The sequence below is a fragment of the Pseudorca crassidens genome, chromosome 11, assembly GCF_039906515.1.
Source record: "Pseudorca crassidens isolate mPseCra1 chromosome 11, mPseCra1.hap1, whole genome shotgun sequence".
Lineage (NCBI taxonomy): Eukaryota > Metazoa > Chordata > Mammalia > Artiodactyla > Delphinidae > Pseudorca > Pseudorca crassidens.
In genome coordinates, this window is record NC_090306.1 from 72,211,924 (window position 1) to 72,234,415 (window position 22,492).

The following is a 22,492-nucleotide window of genomic DNA, read 5'->3' on the forward strand; positions in this document are numbered from 1 at the left end:
AACACCTCTGATTACCTCATCACCTGTGGTGAATAGATATTATCTTAATGTAACATCCTGCTTTCAAACCATATCTTAAAATGAATCTAAGCAGAAACACAATATATGCCATTTATTTAACCCTTTGTGGTAAACATGGTAGGTAGTTTTTGATTTGGCAAGCATTTCTAGCTTCAAGCCTCCTAAAAAGTTCAAAATATATGGGATCAAATTTTCTTAATAGCTTTAACTCTTTATTAGCAAACCATTAAGCTTTTGTCTGCTTCTTAACATTGTAAAACATCTGATAATTACCCTGAAGAACCAAATCTAATCCTTTCTCTCTTTCCTCATTAAATATCTGTAAGAAAAAAAAAAAGCATCATTTCTGGAGTGGTGGAAGGGTGTAGAGAGCTAGTCAACTGTGTCCTCAGTAAATGAAAAACTGTGGTATTCCTCTATTTTGTTTCATCAAAATGTATTTGTATTTGTACCTCTCTGATGATTATTTTATTTAATACCAAGGCTACCAAGATCATAACTCTACACAGGGATGCATTATGATCTTGGTTGGCCTTATGCATTTTTGCCTTAATGGACCACTTCCTCCATTAAGAAATAATTAAAATTATATTTTACAACTGTGTTTGCATAAATAGATATACCAGTCCTGACTATACAGTCTAGGTGAAAGGAATAACTGTTGTTAGGGCTTTGCCTTCTTAACTCTTAGTATTTTAGTAATCTTACCCTCCCATCCTTCATTTAGTGTTTAGGAACTGCTTGTTTTTTAATGAATAAATTTTGTTTTTTAGAGAAATTTTAGGTTAACAGCAAAATTGAGCAGAAAGTACAGAGAATTCCCACATACCCCCGGTCCCCACACATGTACAGCCCCCCTCACTGTAAATACCCACACCAAAGCAGTACACTTTTTTTTTTTTTTTTTTTTTTTGCGGTACGCGGGCCTCTCACTGTTGTGGCCTCTCCCGCTGCGGAGCACAGGCTCCAGACGCACAGGCTCAGCAGCCATGGCTCACGGGCCCAGCCGCTCCGCAGCAGGTGGGATCCTCCCGAACCGGGGCACGAACCCGTGTCCCCTGCATCGGCAGGTGGACTCTCAACCACTGCGCCACCAGCGAAGCCCCAAAGAAGTGCACTTTTAACAATCAGTGAACCTACATTGACACATCATTATCACCCAAATTCCATAGTTTTATATAGGAGTTCACTCTTGGTGTTCTACATTCTGTGGGTTTTGAAAAATGTGCAATGACATGCATCCACCGTATGGTATTATATGGAATCGTTTTACTGCCCTAAAAATCCTCTGTGCTTTGCCTTTTTATCCCTCTCTCTACTTTAACCCCTAGCAACCATTAATCTTTTTGTCTCCATAGTTTTGCTTTTTTTCCAGAATGTAACACAGTTGGAATCATACAACATACAGCCTTTTCAGATTGGCCTTTTCCAATTAGTAATATGCATTTAAGTTTCCTCTGTGTTTGTTCATGGCTGGACAGCTCATTTCTTTTTAATGCTAAATAACATTGCATTGTATGGATGTATCACAGTTTATCAGTTACCTACTGAAGGACATCTTGGTTGCTTTCAAGTTCTGGCTGATACCAGTAAAACGGCTATAAACATGTGTGGGTAGGTTTTTGTGTGGACATACATTTTCAGTTCATTTGGGTAAATACCAAGGAACCTGATTGCTAGATCAAATGATAAAAATATGTTTAGTTTTGTAAGAAACCACCAAACTATCTTCCACAGTGTCTCTACCATTTTTCATTACCACCAACACTTAATGAGTATTCCTATTTCCCCACATCGTTATCAGTCTTTTGGATTGTGGACATTTTAATAGGTAGGTAGTAGTATCTCATTGTTGTTATAATTTGCAATTCATTAATTAATGCTTATTTGTCATATTTATATCTCTTTTGGTGAGATGTCTTTTAAGGAGTTTGGCTTATTTTTTAACCAAGACATTCATTTTCTTATCATTGAGTTTTAAGTGTTCTTTGCATATTTTGGATAACAGTCAATTATCAGATAGGTCTTTTGCAAACACTTTCTCCCAGTGTATGACTTATCATCTCATTTACTTGACAATGTCCCTAGGAGCAGGAATTTTTAATTTTAATGAAATTCAACTCATTAATAATTTAGATGTGTATTTTGTATTGTATATAAAAAGTCATCACCATACCCAAGGTCATCTAGATTTTCTTCTATTTTTTCTTCTAGGAGTTTTAGGGTTTCACATTTTGCTTTTAGGTCTGTGATCCTTTTTGAGTTAATTTTTGTGAAAGATGAGAGGTCTGTGTCTGTATGTCTAGATTCCTTTTTTTTTTGTACATGGCGATGTTCAGTTGTTCTAGCACCAGTAGTTGAAAAGACTTATCTTTTCTCCATTGTATTACTTTTGCTCATTTGTCAAAGATCAGTTTACTGTATTATGTGGGTCTATTTCTGGGTTCTCTCTTATGTTCCATTGATCTACTTGACTATTCTTTTGCCATTACCACATTATCCTGATTACTGTAGCCTCATAGATAATCTTGAAGTCAACTAGTGTCATTCTTCCAACTTTTTTCTTCTCTTTCAAAATTAAGTTGGCTATATGCTTGTTTTGCCTCTTTGTATAAGCTTTAGAATCAATTTCTTGATATCCACAAAATATCTTGCTGGTATTTTAGTTGGAATTGTGCTCTATCTATAGATCAAGTAGGGAAAAACTGACTTCTTGACAGTATTGAATCTTCTTATCCACAAAGATTTTTTTCATGTGACATCTTTCCATTTATTTAGTCTTTGGTATCTTCTGTCACTGATTTGTAGTTTTCCTCATGGGAATTGTTAGTTTTTTAGTAAGAAGTTTTACTCATTCAAGAAGTTTATTTTGCCCCTGTGATCATCAATAGCCTTGTAAAAAGAAGCCCACACACTCTCCTTGTGAAAGGCTTGGGAAGTACTTCGAGGTGGCTGGGCTTGGTGGACCACTCTTGCTTTCTGATCTGGTTTTTCATAGCGTTGGCCTTTTAAATTGATAAAGACTTTTGCTCATATCTGGGAGATTCTTATTATAATCCTTATTAAGATTCAAGGAGAAATATCATAAATTTAGATTTTCCAGATCATGTAATATGGGGTAATCACCACCCCTTTTGTTTTGGTTTAACCCTCGACTCACTGTATTTCACTGAGAAACAATCAGAATTCACACCTATTTCTGAAATAAACAGCAACTTTTGGTAAAATTATTTTAATTATCTTATTTTTAAAAGAGTGTGTCTGGGCTTCCCTGGTGGCACAGTGGTTAAAAATCTGCCTGCCAATGCAGGGGACACAGCTTCGAGCCCTGGTCCAGGAAGATCCCACATGCTGAGGAGCAACTAAGCCCGTGAGCCACAACTATTGAGTCTGTGCTCTAGAGCCCATGAGCCACAACTGCTGATCTCGTGTGCCACAACTACTGAAGCCCACACACCTAGACCCTGTGCTTCACAACAAGAGAAGCCACCGCAATGAGAAACCCACACACCACAATAAAGAGTAGCCACTGCTCGCCACAACTAGAGAAAGCCCGCGTGCAGCAAAAAACACCCAACTCAGTCAAAAACTTAAAAAAAGTAAAATAAAAGAGTGTGTCTGACAATATTCTTCTTATAAGGCAGTCTTTTATTTATTCCCAGCCCAAGTTTCCAACTGCTTACCATTTGTGTTTTACAAGAAAATGGTTAGGAAAAACCACATCCACAGAAAGATAGACAAGATGAAAAGGCAGAGGTCTACGTACCAGATTAAGGTACAAGATAAACCCCCAGAAAAACAACTAAATGAAGTGGAGATAGGCAACCTTCCAGAAAAAGAATTCAGAATAATGAGAGTGAAGATGATCCAGGACCTCGGAAACAGAATGGAGGCAAAGATCGAGAAGATGCAAGAAATGTTTAACAAAGACCTAGAAGAATTAAAGAACAAACAAACAGAGATGAACAATACAATAACTGAAATGAAAACTACACTAGAAGGAATCAATAGCAGAATAACTGAGTCAGAAGAACGGAGAAGTGACCGGGAAGACAGAATGGTGGAATTCACTTCTGCGGAACAGAATAAAGAGAAAAGAATGAAAAGAAATGAAGACAGCCTAAGAGACCTCTGGGACAACATTAAATGCAACAACATTCGCATTATAGGGGTCCCAGAAGGAGAAAGAGAGAAAAAGGACCTGAGAAAATATTAGAAGAGATTATAGTCGAAAACTTCCCTAACATGGGAAAGGAAAGAGCCCCCCAACTCCAGGAATCACAGCGAGTCCCGGGCAGGATAAACCCAAGGAGAAACATGCTGAGACACATAGTAATCAAACTGAGAAAAATTAAAGAAAAAGAAAAATTATTGAAAGTAGCAAAGGAAAAATGACAAATAACATACAAGGGAACTCCCATAAGGTTAACAGCTGACTTCTCAGCAGAAACTCTACAAGCCAGAAGGGAGTGGCATGACATATTTAAAGTGGTGAAAGGGAAGAAACTACAACCAAGATAACTCTACCTGGCAATGATCTCATTCAGATTCGATGGAGAAATCAAAAGCTTTACAGACAAGCAAAAGCTAAGAGAATTCAGCACCACCAAACTTGGTCTACAACAAATGCTAAAGGAACTCCTCTAAGTGGGAAACACAAGAGAAGAAAAGGACCTACAAAAAAAAAAACCCATAATAATTAAGAAAATGGTCATAGGAACATACGTATCGATAATTACCTTAAATGTGAATGGATTAAATGCTCCAACCAAAAGACACAGGCTCGCTGAATGAATACAAAACCAAGACCCATATATATGCTGTCTACAAGAGACCCAATTCAGACCTAGGGACACATACAAACTGAAAGTGAGGGGATGGAAAAAGATATTCCATGCAAATGGAAATCAAAAGAAAGCTGGAGTAACAATACTCATATCAGATAAAATAGATGTTAAAATAAAGAATGTTACAAGAGACAAGGAGGGACACTACATAATGATCAAAGGATCAATCCAAGAAGAAGCTATAACAATTATAAATATATATGCACCCAACATAGGAGCACCTCAATACATAAGACAACTGCTAACAGCTATAAAAGAGGAAATCAACAGTAACACAATAATAGTGGGGGACTTTAACACCTCACACCAATGGGCAGATCATCCAAACAGAAAATTAATAAGGAAACACAAGCTTTAAATGGCACAATAGACCAGATAGATTTAATTGATATTTATAGGACATTCCATCCAAAATCAGCAGATTACACTTTCTACTCAAGTGCGCACGGAACATTCTCCAGGATTGATCACATCTTGGGTCACAAATCAAGCCTCAGTAAATTTAAGAAAATCGAAATCATATCAAGCATCTTTTCTGACCACAACACTATGAGATTAGAAATCAATTACAGGGAAAAAAAACGTAAAAAACACAAACACATGGAGGCTAAACAATACGTTACTAAATAACCAAGAGATCACTGAAGAAATCAAAGCAGAAATCAAAAAATACCTAGAAAAAATGACAATGAAAACACGATGATCCAAAACCTATGGGATGCAGCATAAGCAGTCCTAAGAGGGAAGTTTATAGCAATAAAATCCTACCTCAAGAAACAGCAAACATCTCAAATAAACAATCTAACCTTACAGCTAAAAGAACAAACAAAACGCAAAGTTAGTAGAAGGAAAGAAATCATAAAGATCAGAGCAGAAATAAATGAAATAGAAACAAAGAAAATAATAGCAAATATCAATGAAACTAAAAGCTGGTTCTTTGAGAAGATAAACAAAATTGATAAACCATTAGCCAGATTCATCAAGAAAAAGCAGGAGAGGACTCAAATCATTAGAATTAGAAATGAAACAGGAGAAGTTACAACAGACACCGCAGAAATACAAAGCATCCTAAGAGACTACTACAAGTAACTCTATGCCAATAAAATGGACAACCTGGAAGAAATGGACAAATGCTTAGAAAGGTATAACCTTCCAAGACTGAACCAGGAAGAAATAGAAAATATGAACAGACCAATCACAAGTAATGAAATTGAAACTGTTATGAAAAATCTTCCAAGAAACAAAAGTCCAGGACCAGATGGCTTCACAGGTGATTTCTACCAAACATTTAGAGAGGAGCTAACACCCATTCTTCTCAAACTCTTCCAAAAAATTGCAGAGGAAAAACACCAACAAACTCATTCTATGAGGCCATCATCACCCTGATATCAAAACCAGACAAAGATATTACAAAAAAAGAAAATTACAGACCAGTATCACTGATGAATATACACTCAAAAATCCTCAACAGATTATTAGCAGAGAATCCAACAACACATTATGGAGAACAGTATGGAGGTTCCTTAAAAAACTACAAATAGAACTACCATAAGACCCAGCAATCCCACTACTGGGCATATACCCTGAGAAAACCATAATTCAAAAAGAGTCATGTACCAAAATGTTCACTGCAGCTCTATTTACAGTCGCCCAGAGATGGAAACAACCTAAGTGTCCATCATCGGATGAATGGATAAAGAAGATGTGGCACATATATACAATGGAATATTACTCAGCCATAAAAAGAAATGAAATTGAGCTATTTGTAATGAGGTGGGTGGACCTAGAGTCTGTCATACAGAGTGAAGTAAGTCAGAAAGAGAAAGACAAATACCGTCTGCTAACACATATATAGGGAATTTAAGAAAAAAAAATGTTATGAAGAACCTAGGGATAAGACAGGAATAAAGACACAGACCTCCTAGAGAATGGACTTGAGGATATGGGGAGGGGGAAGGGTAAGCTGTGACAAAGCGAGAGAGTGGCATGGACATATATACACTACCAAACGTAAAATAGATAGCTAGTGGGAAGCAGCTGCATAGCACAGGGAGATCAGCTCGGTGCTTTGTGACCACCTAGGGGTGGGATAGGGAGGGTGGGAGGGAGGGAGATGCAAGAAGGAAGAGGTATGGGAACATATGTATATGTATAACTGATTCACTTTGTTATAAAACAGAAACTAACATGCCATTGTAAAGCAATTATACTCCAATAAAGATGTTAAAAAAAAAAAAGGATCATACACCATCATCAAGTGGGATTTATCCCAGGGATGCAAGGATTCTTCAGTATACGAAAACCAATCAAAGGGATACACCATATTAACAAATTGAAGAAGAAAACCATATGATCATCTCAATAGCTGAAAAAAAAGCTTGACAAAATTCAACACCCATTTATGATAAAAACTCTCCAGAAAGTGGGCATAGAGGGAACCTACCTCAACATAATAAAGGCCATATATGACACACCCACAACAAACATCATTCTCAATGGTAAAAAACTGAAAGCATTTCCTCTAAGATTGGGAATAAGACAAGGATGTCCACTCTCACCAGTATTATTCAACATAGTTTTGGAAGTCCTAGCCACGGCAATCAAAGAAGAGAAAAAAATAAAAGGAATACAAATTGGAAAAGAAGAAGTAAAACTGTCACTGTGTGCAGATGACATGATACTATATATAGAGAATCCTAACAATGTCACCAGAAAACTACTAGAGCTAATCAATGAATTTGGTAAAGTAGCAGGATACAAAATTAATGCACAGAAATCTCTTGCATTCCTATGCACTAATGATGAAAAATTTGAAAGAGAAATTAAGGAAACACTCCCATTTACCATTGCAACAAAAAGAATAAAATACCTAGGAATAAACCTACCTAAGGAAACAAAAGACCTGTATGCAGAAAACTATATGACACTGATGAATGAAATTAAAGATGATACAAACTGATGGAGAGATATACCATGTTCTTGTATTGGAAGAATCAATATTGTGAAAATGACTATACTACCCAAGCAATCTACAGATTCAGTGCAATCCCTATCAAATTACCAATGGCATTTTTTACAGAACTAAAACAAAAAATCTTAAAATTTGTATAGGGACACAAAAGACACCGAATAGCCAAAGTGGTCTTGAGGGAAAAAACGGAACTGGAGGAATCAGGCTTCCAGACTTTAGGCTATACTACAAAGCTACGGTAATCAAGACAATATGGTACTGACACAAAAACAGAAATATCGATCAATGGAACAAGATAGAAAGCACAGAGATAAACCCATGCACCTATGGTCAACTAATGTATGACAAAGGAGGCAAGGATATACAATGGAGAAAAGACAGTCTCTTCAATAAGTGGTGCTGGGAGAACTGGACAGCTACATGTGAAAGAATGGAATTAGAACACTCCCTAACACCATACACAAAAATAAACTCAAAATGGATTAGAGACCTAAATGTAAGTCCAGACACTATAAAATTCTTAGAGGAAAACTTAGGAAGAACACTCTTTGACATAAATCACAGCAAGATCTTTTTTGATCCACCTCCTAGATTAATGGAAATAAAAACAAAACTAAACAAATGGGACCTAATGAAACTTAACAGTTTCTGCACAGCAAAGGAAACTATAAACAAGACAAAAAGACAGCCCTCAGAATGGGAGAAAATATTTGCAAATGAACCAATGGACAAAGGATGAATCTCCAAAATATAAAAACAGGTCATGCAGCTCAATATTGAAAAAGCAAACAACCCAATCCAAAAATGGGTTGAAGACCTAAATAGACATTTCTCCAAGGAAGACATACAGATGGCCAAGAAGCACATGAAAAGCTGCTCAACATCACTAACTATTAGAGAAATGCAAATCAAAACTACAATGAGGAATCACCTCATACCAGTTTGAATGGGGATCATCAGAAAATCTACAAACAACAAATGCTGGAGAGGGTGTGGAGAAAAGGGAACCCTGTTGCACTGTTGGTGGGAATGTAAATTGATACAGCCACTATGGAGAATAGTATGGAGGTTCCTTAAAAAACTTAAAATAGAATTACCATATGACCCAGCAATCCCACTACTGGGTATATACCCAGAGAAAACCATAATTCAAAAAGACACATGCAGTCCTATGTTCATTGCAGCACTATTTACAATAGCCAGGACATGGAAGCAACCCAAATGCCCATCGACAAATGGATGGATAAAGAAGATGTGGTACATATATACAATGGAATATTACTCAGCCATAAAAAGGAATGAAATTAGGTCATTTGTAGAGACGGGATGGATCTAAAGACTGTCATATAGCGTGAAGTAAGTCAGGAAGAGGAAAACAAATATCGTATATTAACGCATATATGTGGAACCTAGAAAAATGGTAGAGATGAACCAGTTTGCAGGGCAGAAATTGAGACACAGATGCAGAGATCAAATGTGTGGACACCAAGCGGTGAAAGTGGTGAGGGTGGGGGTGGTGGTGTGATGAGTTGGGAGACTGGGATTGACATATATACACTCATATGTATAAAATGGGTAACTAATAACCTGCTGTATAAAAAAATAAATAAAATAAAATTCTAAAGAAAAAAAAGAAGAAAATGGTTAAATGTGTGTCAAGATCTCTAAAACTTTGTACATGACATGATACAATAATTTTTTCTAAAAAATGTAACAGTATAATTTTCTCTACAAAATCAATAAGTTTCAGAGATATACTCTGTATTTATATTATTTAAGTAATAGGCATATGTTTATTTTAGATATAAACTCTCCTTTTCAAAATTATTAATTTTTTTCCTGTTTTCGATAGGGATTCTCTACTTAAAATATTACCTGCTGTAAAAATCCTCAATGGTGAAATGCTAACCTCTTATTCAGAAAGTCACACTGAAGAGCACTATGAACTAGAATTAGAGCGTTTCCTGGTACTTTGTCAGTCCCAGATTAGAGAATTTAACTTACTAGCCAAAAAATATACTGGAGAAAGGTAAGAGTGTTATTTCCTCCTGGTCATAATTAATAGATATAATGCAATTTATACATGTGATTAAAAATTATTTTGATCAATACAATGCTACTCTTTTGTACTAGTACAGCGTGTTTTAATGATATTGTCTCTTTAGAGAAGAACTTCTGGGCATCACTTTTTATTATTTGAAATGTATTAATATGTATTTTGAACGTAATTTAGAATATAATTTAAAAGCTAAAATTAGATGAAAATAGATGAAAGCATGAGGATAGCTTCAAGAAAAGATGCAAACATTCATTCAGCTGTTCATTCAATTAATCAGTCATACATTTTTCAACAATTATTGATGGGCAAGACATATAATAAGCTAAATATTACACTTTACCCTCAAAGAATTCACGGTTTCATTAAGACAAAATTAGCTAAATAAATAGTTACAATGGAGCAAGGCAAGTTTTATAAAACATATGATATTTATTATGTATATTTATTATATAAGGAATCATATTTCACATATATTTGTGTATTAAGGTATTATGGGAGCACAGTGGAGAAAAGCAGTCAACATGTGCACACATTCAGAGGACAGAGGCTGAGAGCAAAGTCCTAAAAATATATCAAAGAAAGAGAACTTCCCATTCCCCACCCTGAATTCTGAATGCATTACTATGAATTAATTACAATTGATCTTTTTAAAACTGTATTTCCTAATTTATACTGCTCCAAAAAGACACAAGTGAAAAAGGAAAATTATTTTACTTATGATAATTCTGCCTTATAAATGGAACAGTTATGTGCTTCCAAATGTCTAAATTTAATTACTAAATTACATATTAAATTTTTGCTATTTGTACTTTCGTACATGCTCATACTATGTAAGAGTTGGTTTTTCTATTTAAATGTTTTTAAATATAGCCTATTCATATTATAAGTAAATCTCACAGCTTTAAAAATAATTCCAATTCTTATAGATAATGTTTACTTTTAGCAAAAACTAAGGTTATTTACAGTTATCTTTTTGTAAATCTAAATTGATATCTCCTTGTGTATGTATAGTAATCTACAATTTTTATGTAAAGGTGACTCTTGACACCCCTTACGTTGAAATTTAGATTTACAATTCTTTGGGAGAATTTATTGTTAAATGAAAGTTTTACTTGAGAATTGGAAATAGACTGTATTTTTTATGTTTGATCATAAATGGTGGTGAATTCAACACTTAACCATAAACAGTTGACATCCAATGTTGAACTGAACCTTTTCTGCATTATTCACCAACAAAATGAATGAAATACAAAATATCAAAATATATTGGAAGAACCTAGGCTAATGTCTACATTTGTAAACATACGAGGTGTCTATATTTTAGGAAATAATTATAACTTTCATTTTGTTTGGTATAGCTAAATCCAACAACTGTTCAAGAGAATCACAAGCATTTACGTCTTAAAGTATTTGAATTCTCTTTGCAATGGATTTTTTTTCCAGAGAAAAATGGGAATAAAAACTTTCCCATGATATAACTTATTTGTTTAAAAGTCCAATACAAATATTTTGCATGGCAAAAGTCAATGTACAAAGTACTTTTAACTTGTTTCATAAGTAACTTCTCCAAATTTAGTCAGCCATCATTTCTCATGCTTATGGCAGTAAAAGCATGGATTTTTCTCATTCATTTGTACCAAAGCTACCTAGGATAAAAATGATTCTAAAACTTCCAGACGTTTTGTCTGGATTAATGGATTGAAATTAAGTAAACAAATATTTTCACATATTGTGAGAAATAAGATAAATTTTTATATAAACAATCAGAAATAAGTTTTTAATGAATTTTGTAGTAAAATTTAATATGTCAGGCCACACAGGGATATTTTCAAAATCTGTATAAGTGTTAATATTTGCTGATATAATTCTTCTTATTAAACATCCTCATTATTTATTTGCTCAGAAATATATTCACGTTGGATGCTGCAGAAAATCTCTGCCATTATTTCAAGAAATTGATGACACTTAGTAATGATTGTCGATATGCACATGAACATGGAGATGTAAGTATCACCAAGAGAGAGGAATCAGAAGCCCAGAAAAATCATTTGCCTCCTACAAACAGTGACAGCATACTGCAAAATAGAGTCCTTTACTCTTATGCAAATGAACATAAACTGGACTCACCAGGTATTTCTGAGAAATGGATGGACTCTGGCTCTAGTCATTCCTCACTAACCAACCCCTCCTTATGTGAAGATACTAAAGGAAGAAATCAGGAAAAAATAGTAGGCCAGAAAAGAGAAGACAGCAAGGCAAGCAGTTTCCTCACCAAAAGAATACCATTCATGGAAACAGTAATGACAAGGTCTCTATTGAAGAACTGCCAGAATACTGAACATCATGAAAAAATGTAAGATTTATAGATCATTTTTCTTTTACAGTTGTATTTTATTACTTTTATGGATAATCTTAGTCATTGTTACCAAATAATAATTTGGTAAAGGATTTCAATCACTATTATATTTCATGTTAATTCCCTTATGTTTTTATGATATGCACAAATTATTAATTACAGTGCAGATCAATTTGGTTGAAATTTGGCAGGTTCTGATTTAATTAACTAGTATTATTTAATTTAAAATGAGTAACTGTGAAATTATTTTTTCTGCCTTCTAATCTCTAAATAATTAAAATGAATTTTTAAGAAGAAATAAAATAATCCCATTATTCTTAAAATACTATAAAGACCTCTCACATGAGGGTCTTATGACATGCTTCCAGGGAAAGTCAGAAAATCCTTCCTGCACATGCCTTTTCTCAAATTCCTTGAGCTTAAAATATTCAGCATGCCAGGGTACATTGGTATATTTTGGGATAGTATTAGCCAGGGTACCCTAGACATTGCCTATTTGAATCTCGTTAGCTCTAAATACTCCAGACATTTCCTACTGAAATTTCAGATAAACAACATTTAGAACTTTTTAATTCATGATAAATAAAATAGCCAAATGATAATAATAAGGAAGGATGAGGAACTGAAAATATAGACAAACCAAAGACCTAAAGAATAAAAGGAAAAGAAAATGTATACCCACTTGCTGAACCTTGCCATTCAGTGTTTCAGGAGGATTCACTGTCAGTTGTCTAGGCGTTTCCTAAGCATAATTTACATGTGTTCCTATGCTAAGGGTATTTTTATCATCATTATTTTTACTAGATAAAAGATGATGATGATGATAGTAGTAATACGAGCTGTTTTTCCCAATATGGAGAGCACCTTATATTTAGGAAGCCCTAAAGTCAGCTTCTTTACCTGCTCTCCTGGCTTTCTGTGTGGTGGAAAGCATCCTGTTGTTAGTGTCACTGAGGAAAATATCCCTCATCTACCTTTTTATTTTCTTCCGCGGGAAATTTTGCTGTTAGTGAGCTGAGGAATTCAAGCACTAAATGACTGGCCAGCTTTACAAGAAATTCACAGTTACAGTCAGTGAAACTTGTATGTATCTGTAGAGAAATATAAGATGCTGTCTCAGGTTAAATGTGTTTTCTTACAGACCTTTCATTCTTTACCAGCTATGCATTGCAAATATGTTTTCAGATCTTTTTCTTTATCACCCAAATACATATTATAGTGTCTTAAATTCCTTAACTCTTTTTTTATTTTTAAAAAAAAAAATTATTTTATATTGGAGCATAGTTGATTTAAAATGTTCTGTTAGTTTCAGGTGTACAGCAAAGTGATTCAGTTATACATATATCTATTCTTTTTCAAATTCTTTAACTCAGTTTTGTTCAAAAGATGAAGGAATGAATTAATGGTTGAATGACCAAATGTGAATTAATTCCATAGCAAAGTTTATTAAGTTCTGTTTACCCTAGGAGGAGGAAATGATTTGTTGAAGCATGATTTTTTTTCCTATAAGGAATACGAGTAGATTATCTTAAACCAGAAAAAAATTTATCCACTAACTTCAATTCATAGCAAAATAGATTGAAGCCTTCCACAAGCTTTAGGTAAAATGGTGATGATGATGATGACATTATTAATAACAATAGAAAATGGTTACATCATTCCTTTCTAATTTCCCACAAATATATTCCTATGAGAAAAAAATATATATAAGGTGATGTCTGGCAGTTTATCACTTAATTCCATTTTGCCTTAAACTCACTAGTATGAGGAATGAAAAAATTTCTTTGGGCTTGGCAATTATAAAATTATTGAAAACTTTTTCAAGGGAGCCTGGAAAAGGTGAATATACATGAATCACTTCTCCTTGATATGCCTTTTAAAACTAAACCCAAAGATTTGAAGAACAATTAAGCCAGTAGTTAGCACTTTGACTATACCTTGTACCTTGATAATATTTCTGCAACAATCTATGTGGGAAAGGAAAATTCTTTTCCTTTCCATCCAATGATGAAGAATTAAATGATTAAGCAAGCTGAGAACCCACTTACAATCAATGTACATTATTATTCAAATTTTGGTAATGTTGCTGGGCAGCTTATGGGGATGTGGGAAAAACACAGTGTTGATTGATTCAGTGCCAGAAATTGGTAAATAGATGTAGGCTGGAAAAAATGTTAGCATTTACTACTGGGCTTATAAGAGAATGACTTAAGTATTTGTCCATGGGCAGATAGGAAAGTGAAGCTAGCAGACCTGATGGGTCCTTTCTCTTAGAGAGAACGGGGGCTCTTCTTCCTCTCAAAACTTAGTCTCTCTGCTGTGAACAGGATCCCATCCTCTCTTGCCAACTGACTCCTATATTTTTCCCCCTTTTGCATCATCATTTTCCCCCCTTTCTACTGGTTCAGGATCCTTACTATCATACAAAATCTCGATAATATCTTCCTCCTTAAAAGAAACAAAAATCCCTAGTACTCATATCCCCTCTCTAAGTTACTGGCCCATTTCTCTCCTTCAGATTTTAAGGTTTTTACTTCTATGACTATAGTTAAATAAAAGAACGGGTCTTATTTTTAAATAATACTTTATATAGTCTATGTTTACAAATAAATATATCTTATGAGGACCTCTTAACTACAACTGTATATTTATGGGTACTAAAAATATTTTTTTTTCTCCTCTTAATAGTATGGCAGCTATGATAATTCAGGCATGCTGGCGTGGTTACACTGTGCGCAGACAGATTCATTTCTCTATAAAGCTACATCCTGCTGCAATAGGACCCCTGACATCCCAGTCAAATTCCTGCATTGAAAACCAAATTATTTTAAAGAAAGAAGAAATAAAAAATACTGTGAACATCCAAGAACAGAGGGAGAAGGCTGCTATTCTTATTCAGGTTACTTTTAATCTTTGGGTGAAATAATTAATTATGAGAGATGTATTAGTTATCTTTCACTGGGTTATTCTGTATAACAGGCAATCCCTGAATCTTAGCCATTTACAAATACATGGATTTATTTCTTATTCATGTGATATGTAGGCTGCTGGTTAGCCGCAGGTTGGCTTTGCTTCTGCTGAGTATCTAGGCTTAAGGAGTAGTCTATAATTTGTAAATACTGTTCTTATGACTGAGGGTCAAGCTGAACCACACAATCATATCAAAACTTCTGCTCAGATGTGGCATTTGCCACATATGCTAACATTTGATTAGTCAAAGCAGGTCTCTCTTGGCCTAATCTATAGCTATTTCTAGAAGCATGTTTAAAAATCTACTAAAATAATTGTTAAAGTCCTTCAAATATCCATTTAACTTGAAAATTCAGAACCTCACCAAGATCAGATTTCAAAATGAAGTTCAATCTGATCACATTTATCCTTTTATTTATTCACTGATCAAATAATTTTTAGAACGTACTGTTTGTCAAGCACTATTTTAGGTTCAAGAAATTTAACTAAGAACAAAGCATGCAAGATCTCTTCCCTCATGGAGTTTATGTCCTGGTGGGTTAAATAAATACATAAAATAAAGTCTGGAAATTCATGGTACTACACCTGAATTGAATGATAGTAACTAAAAAAAAATATAGTGTTTCCCTTTATTCATTCATTTAGTAACTATTACTTGGCACAAAAATTTTACTAGCTTACATGTTGGGATGTGCAGATAAATAAGGTAAGTATGTTAGATTGTGATAAGTACTAAGGGGAAAAATAAATCAGGAAAAGCGGGATAGGAGTATCTAAGGAAAATTAATCATTTTAGACAGGATGGATGTGGAAGACCAGGAAAGGTGACATTGCAGCAGGAGATAAGCCATTGGGTATCTCGGGGAAGAATATTCCAGGCAGAGGAATATCAGATTCAAAGGCACTGATTTAGGAGCATACCCACAGTGTTTATAGAGCAGTAAGAAACTGTGTGACTGAAGAGGGGTGAAGGGGAGAAGAGTAGGACTTATAAATCCTAAATCATTGTAAAGACTTTGGCTTTTACTCTGAATGACATGGGAAGATATTACAGGAATCTGAGCAAAGGACTCACATGACCAAGTTTCCTTTATGTTGTGATTATAATATAGGAAGGCAATAGTAGGAGCAGCAAAATTGGGAGGCTATTGCAGTAATCCAAAGTGTAGATTTTGGTAGCATGGACCAGAGTATTGCAGAAGAAGTGGTAAGAAAATCACATTCCCAAATATATGTTGATTTATCTTGAGGGTATACGTATATACTTTGAAGGTAGACCTGATGATATTAGTACATGGGGATGTGGTCTTTGAAAGACAGAGAGGAGTCAGGGATGCCTATAAGGTATTGGCATAAGCAACTGGAAAAATAGCCTTAAAATTAAGTTTCTGGGTTTTGTTATTAAAGCCATAGTTTTTTAAGAGAATTATCTTTGCTATGGTTCTAATGAATATATTTAGTATTTCAGTTGACTTAATTTGTCTGGACTGTATTCCTAAGGGCAATGCATAGACAAAGCTGTTACTGATGCCTGAATGGGTTGGGAGTGGAGGGAGGTCAGTGGATTCAAGGAAACTCTGAGGAAAAGAAAGGAACCTCAGTTACTGTCTCAAAATACTATTCTGCTGCATGAGGAATGAAAATGTCATGCAATCCAAACTTCCGCCTGTCATGAGTGGATGAGCAATACATTTTTCAGCATTGATGGTAAATAGATATTAAACTTTTGCTTCATTCTATTCAATAAAGAGAAGTTCATTACTTTATGAAATAGTCTAGCTCAGTGACATATATCTGTTGAATGTCCTTTTGTTAAGTTTGTCTCTGTAACAAATGTAAGCATAATTCAGCCTTTCTTTGCAACTTAGAACAAGTCTCTTCTGAGGTACATCATGGTATTATACTTAAAATCATTGAAGTCAACTCAACTTCATTTTCTCTTCTCCTGAGTACAATCTAGTTTCTTAAACTATTCATCTTAAAAATATGACTTCTAGACTGTCTAACCATCCGGGAGAGCAGAGCATGATATGGTAGAAAGAGCCCAGGCTTTAGAAGGAGCAAAATGAAGATTTCATGAAGGATGTGGTGGAGACTGCTCTGTGCTCACCAAAACCCACATTCTCCTCTTCCTAGCATACTGCCAGCCTAGATATTCCAGCTTTCCTTGCACTTTTTAATATGGCCCTTTTTTTCTGAGTAAATGAAAAATATGTGCACCACTTCATGTCTGGCCCATAAAACCTCCCACAAACATTCTTTCATATTCTTTTCCCTTTCTGGTTGGCTGAAGTGAAGACAGCCTTTAGGGCATCCTTGGATGCTGTCTCTTGGGATTGCAGAGTTGCAAAGCCTGGATATCTGAATCACTTTATGTTAAACTGACGCCAGTTGTCTTGTTTTCACTCTCAATGCTTGTTATGTGATCGTGAAATTAATTAGTTTTGAATTATTGTACATTTCTGGATATATTTTTATAGCGCTTAGCTTACCCTAACTAATATTAAGGATATAAGATACAGCTTGAGAAATAGGGCTCAATGTAAATATGTAAGAGAATGGAATTCCAGGTACAAAAGATAGTAGGAATAAAAGAACATAGGATTTCACATTACTGGAATAATAAGTTATAGTACAGCTAGTCTACCGTAAGGACTAGAATATTAAGAGAATGTAGGAGAAACATGGGCAGAGATGTGTGAACAATTTTAGCAAGAAACAAGTGTATGGTATGAGTATGTTCTGGGATTGGGAGTTGGTGGTAGTTAGAGAAGAAAAAGATGTTGGATATGTCTAATATAGATAGGACTCTGACCAGGGAATTGATTTGAATGTGTGAGAAAGAGGAATTAATCATAGATGGATGGCTGGGAGAAAAATTGAAACCTTGACATGAATAAATGACTTAGAAGAAGAATCTGAACATTACTTATTACACATTTATATTACCTTTATTTCCCATAAACTGAACAGAGGTGGCTGGGACTTTAATTCCTGATCCTACACAGATTCATGAGGGAGGTATCTATACATGTCACACCAGAAAAATATATACTGTGTATTACAGTTTAGAGCTTTGCAGAAGTCATATCCCTGATAAGTTAGGCTGGATCCATTGTGAGCCATGATGAGTCAGTCCTTTTGCTCTTGTCGTTGAAGGTCTGTATTAAAGAATTCCCTTTATACTCTCTTTCCCCTAGGTCTGCACCTAATCTTGATATCTTATAATTACACTGGTGTAAGAAAAAGGGGGGTGGGGTGGAGGAGGGATAACCGAGGTAGAGAAGATGACCTAGCAAAAAAGAATCAAGGGAAGGAAAGCATGTTTCCCTAACGTTTAGAACCTTGTTAGGACAGGGTTGGGGAAGAAAGGATATGAAGGGTACCTCCCTAGCAGGAATAAGTCACAGGCCCATTTGCCATGTAGAGAGAAAGCATTTTGAAAGGTAGCAAGGAACCAAGGGAGCATAAATACTGGATAAAGCAATCAAAAGAGAGAGGAGTTTAAAAAAAAATTCCAAAATGAAGGGTGCTATTGACTGAATGCTTATGTTCTCCACAACATTCATAAGTTGAAACTTAATCCCCAATGTGATGATATTTGGAGGTGGGGCCTTTTGGAGGTGAATATGTCATGATGGTGGAGCCCCCATGAATGGGATTAGTGCCCTTATAGAAGAGACCCCTGAGAGCTCTCTAGTTCCTTCTACCATGTGAGTACACAGTGAGAAGACAGCCATCTATGAACCAGGAACCTTGCTCTCACCAGACAATAAATCTGTCAATGACTTGGTCTTAGACTCCTTAGCCTCCTCCAGAACTGGGAGAAATAAACGTTTGTTGTTTAAGCCACCAAGTCTATGGTATTTTTGTTATTGCAGCCCAAACAAACCAAGACAAAAGGGGGAAAAGAAAAATAGTTTGTTTTCCTCTAAGGTAGCTAGCTTGCATATGCCACTCACCCACAGTACATGACATACCCAGGTCTATAATAACAACCCAGCTACATGAGACTAATAAAGCAGGCAAAGAGCTTTATTATGGTACTCTTTGATGGTACTCTCCATAATGGGTAAGTTAAAAAGAGGAAGGCCACTTTCTCAGGCAATACTTTTAATAATGTTCCTCATCACACAAAGATGTCCTCTCTTCTGTTTCTACCATTTAATACTGTTCAAGTTCTTGATTCATATTGACATCCTTTCTCCTCAGAAAGAGTTTTGAACTCTCTTGGAAAGTTATTTATTCATAGCAAGTTACAAAATAATGGAATACTATTTCTATACTGAAAATCATTTTTAGAGACAAAACTGGTTAAAATTTAGTTATAGTTTTTGAACTTTATGTGATGTTTAATATCACACTATTTTCTTATTTGATAAACTAAGAAGTAAATAGAATTGTTAAAAACAAAGGGACAAGGAAATTGGGAAAATAATATTTAATGTGTGTCTAGTATGTGACAATCATGTGTTCATCGCTGTATATAAATGTATATACATTTATCCTACTCCCTTCCCTGCCTTTGAGTCTATGCCAAAGGCAAGTGATGGTGGCTGACTCCCTTGCTATAGTCTGTTTTTTCTCATTTGTGCAGCCCTTGATTGTTTCCACTATGTATGTGCATGTGTGCACACACACACGTACACACACACACACACACACACACACACATGCCCAATTAGAAGTGGGGCATCTTATGTGATTGGTTTGGGAAGCATATTTGCCTATCTCTGGTTGGTCCAATTGGTCCTGAGTTAGAAGTAGGGACAAAAAATAGAGAAGCTAGCAGTCATTGACCAAGTCTTAACCACTCTTGGCTAATTGTTGCAGAGGTGTGGTTTGGCTTCCTAGGCTGATTGACAGATTGTGTGTGACTTCTATTGTCATATATGTTCTGACCATTATATGTTTGTATATTTCTCTTCTCAATATATATATTTTTCAGAATAACAATACCAGTATTATTGCTTGCAGTATGGTTACTAAAACATATTTAAGGTAACTTTTGTAGTTAAATTTATCTTTTGATTGTATTTCACTAGGAATGTAGTCAAATAAATCTATTTTAAAGTCACTTTAAATACCTTCTGTGTGGTTATGCCCGTAGCACAAAATATATTTTTACATTTTTGGGGGGAGTTTCTTTTACTTCATATTTATTTGTTTTACAATTTTATTAAGCATGTGCACAGTTCCAAAATCAAATCTAAGCAAGGTGTATATTCAGAGACATCTGGCTTCTACTGTTTTCTATCTCTATAGGTAATAATTTTTAAAATTAATTTTATGCTTTATGCTTTCACTTTTTAAATATTAGCAACCACATATATTTAAATATATAAGTTTATATAATGTATATTGTTTATTGTATATTTTATATGGATTTTCATAGATAAATGGAGGCATGCAATACACATTTCTACCTGTGTTTTACACTTACTATATATCCTGGAGCTTACTCCCTAGCAGTGTATACAGATACTAATTTTTTAAAAACTCCAGTGTTCTTGGAATTATAGTTAGGAAAGCTCCAAGATTCCTCCAAGATTATTGAGGAATCTGAATGTTTTTAATTCTATTATTATGTGCTTTGTTTATTTAAAGATGAAATTAGTTAATTGTTATGGACCAGGATACTAAGTCTCTAATATGGCCATTTATATATGTTGAAGTTTTCCTAAATGAGTGTTAGTTTATTTTATACATAATCATTTGAAAATTAGCAAAATTGGTTTTCCTCTGTATCTCTTTCTACTTAATTTAGAATGGGTCCCAGAGGAATTGTCAGATAATTGATTGGTTGACCTACATGTGCAGTTGAGGGAGTTTTAAAGATTCTTTTCTGCTTACCACAAGGAAAATCTCCTGAGATTCAGAGCTTTAGACACAAGCAGTCATTTAATTTATCTTCCAGTTTTAAATGTCACATAAAGTTCAAAAAACAGATTATTGAGCCATTAAACTAAGGTCTAAGATGTTTTATCTTCCTAATGGGATAACACAGAGAATCTGGTTTGGAGTTTGATCTATAACCTTGTATAACATGCTTTAAATTTTTGTTTAGGCAGTTTGGAAGGGCTTTCTTTTGCGAAAGAAACTGACAACAGCTCTAGAGGCTCTTAAGAATGAAGAATCTGAAGAAGAATACGAAGAAATAGATTTAGAAGATTTTACATTTGATGAAGTAAGTGCCAACTACAACATATAGATATTGGTCTTAAAATATTTTAGTATACTATTTTGGAGCTAAACCTTTTTCTAAGGTTTTCATCCTTTTAACACTGTGTTATAGATCTTTTTTCAAGTTGCACTTGAAAAAGTATGCTTCTAATTTTTTAACATCTTCATTTATGATACAAGCTTGTACAGTGTGTAAATGTGGTCATGGAATATTTACAAGAATTTGTGTGTATTCTTCAACCAGATTTACACAATGTTTTATCAATTATTCTTCATTAAATATAACTCTGAGCTTATTTATGCCCTGTTCAACAAATTTTAGTAGCTCTTTGTGGCCTAGCAAAATGAGGACAGCCTCCTTAAATTGTTATTCAAGTATTCAACAATAAGACAGCAAACTCTACAGACATATTTACCACTTCCCACCTGTGGCGTCCACATGCTCTAACCACATTGAGCACCTTCTTACTGTACCTTTTACGTCCTTAGTCTTGCTTATTCTGTTTCCTCTTCTCTAGACAGTTAAACCCACATAACTACCACTAAGATTAAGGTAGAGGACATATGACTATCCCCAGAAGACTTCTCGTGCCTTCATAGTATTCATACCTCCATCATCATAGATTAGTTTTGCCTATTTCTGAACTTCCAAATAAGTGGAATCATCCAGTATGTACTCTTTTTTCATATAATATTATGTCTGTGAGATATACCTATGTGGTTGAGTGTAGCTGTATATATACCATTCTTTTCAATATACTACTTTTAATCTATGATTTGAATATACCAATTTTTAAAAGTCTGTTCTACTTTTCGTGGATTATTTGTCACTGAGTTATTTCTAGTGTTGCCTATTATGCCTAAAGACGCTATGAACATTTTTTTTTAAATAAATTTATTTATTTATTTATTTTTGGCTGCGTTGGGTCTTCGTTGCTGTGCGCGGGTTTTCTCTACTTGCGTCAAGTGGGGGCTACTCTTTGCTGTGGTGCGCGGGCTTCTCACTGCGGTGGCTTCTCGTCGCAGAGCACAGGCTCTAGGTGTGCGGGCTTCAGTAGTTGCAGCACGTGGGCTCAGGTAGTTGT

At 34.9% G+C, this 22,492-nt stretch overlaps 1 protein-coding gene across 1 annotated transcript in view; it reads left to right on the forward strand.

The window, feature by feature from the left end:
• The window catches only part of LRRIQ1 (leucine rich repeats and IQ motif containing 1), a 173,725-nt gene that overhangs the window by 69,588 nt on the left and 81,645 nt on the right, over positions 1-22,492 (forward strand). Inside the window, exons 14-17 of the mRNA XM_067698708.1 lie at positions 9,692-9,868; positions 11,802-12,251; positions 14,943-15,153; positions 21,292-21,411. Of these exons, the coding sequence (XP_067554809.1) occupies positions 9,692-9,868; positions 11,802-12,251; positions 14,943-15,153; positions 21,292-21,411 (958 nt within the window). The remainder of the gene's footprint in view (positions 1-9,691; positions 9,869-11,801; positions 12,252-14,942; positions 15,154-21,291; positions 21,412-22,492) is intronic.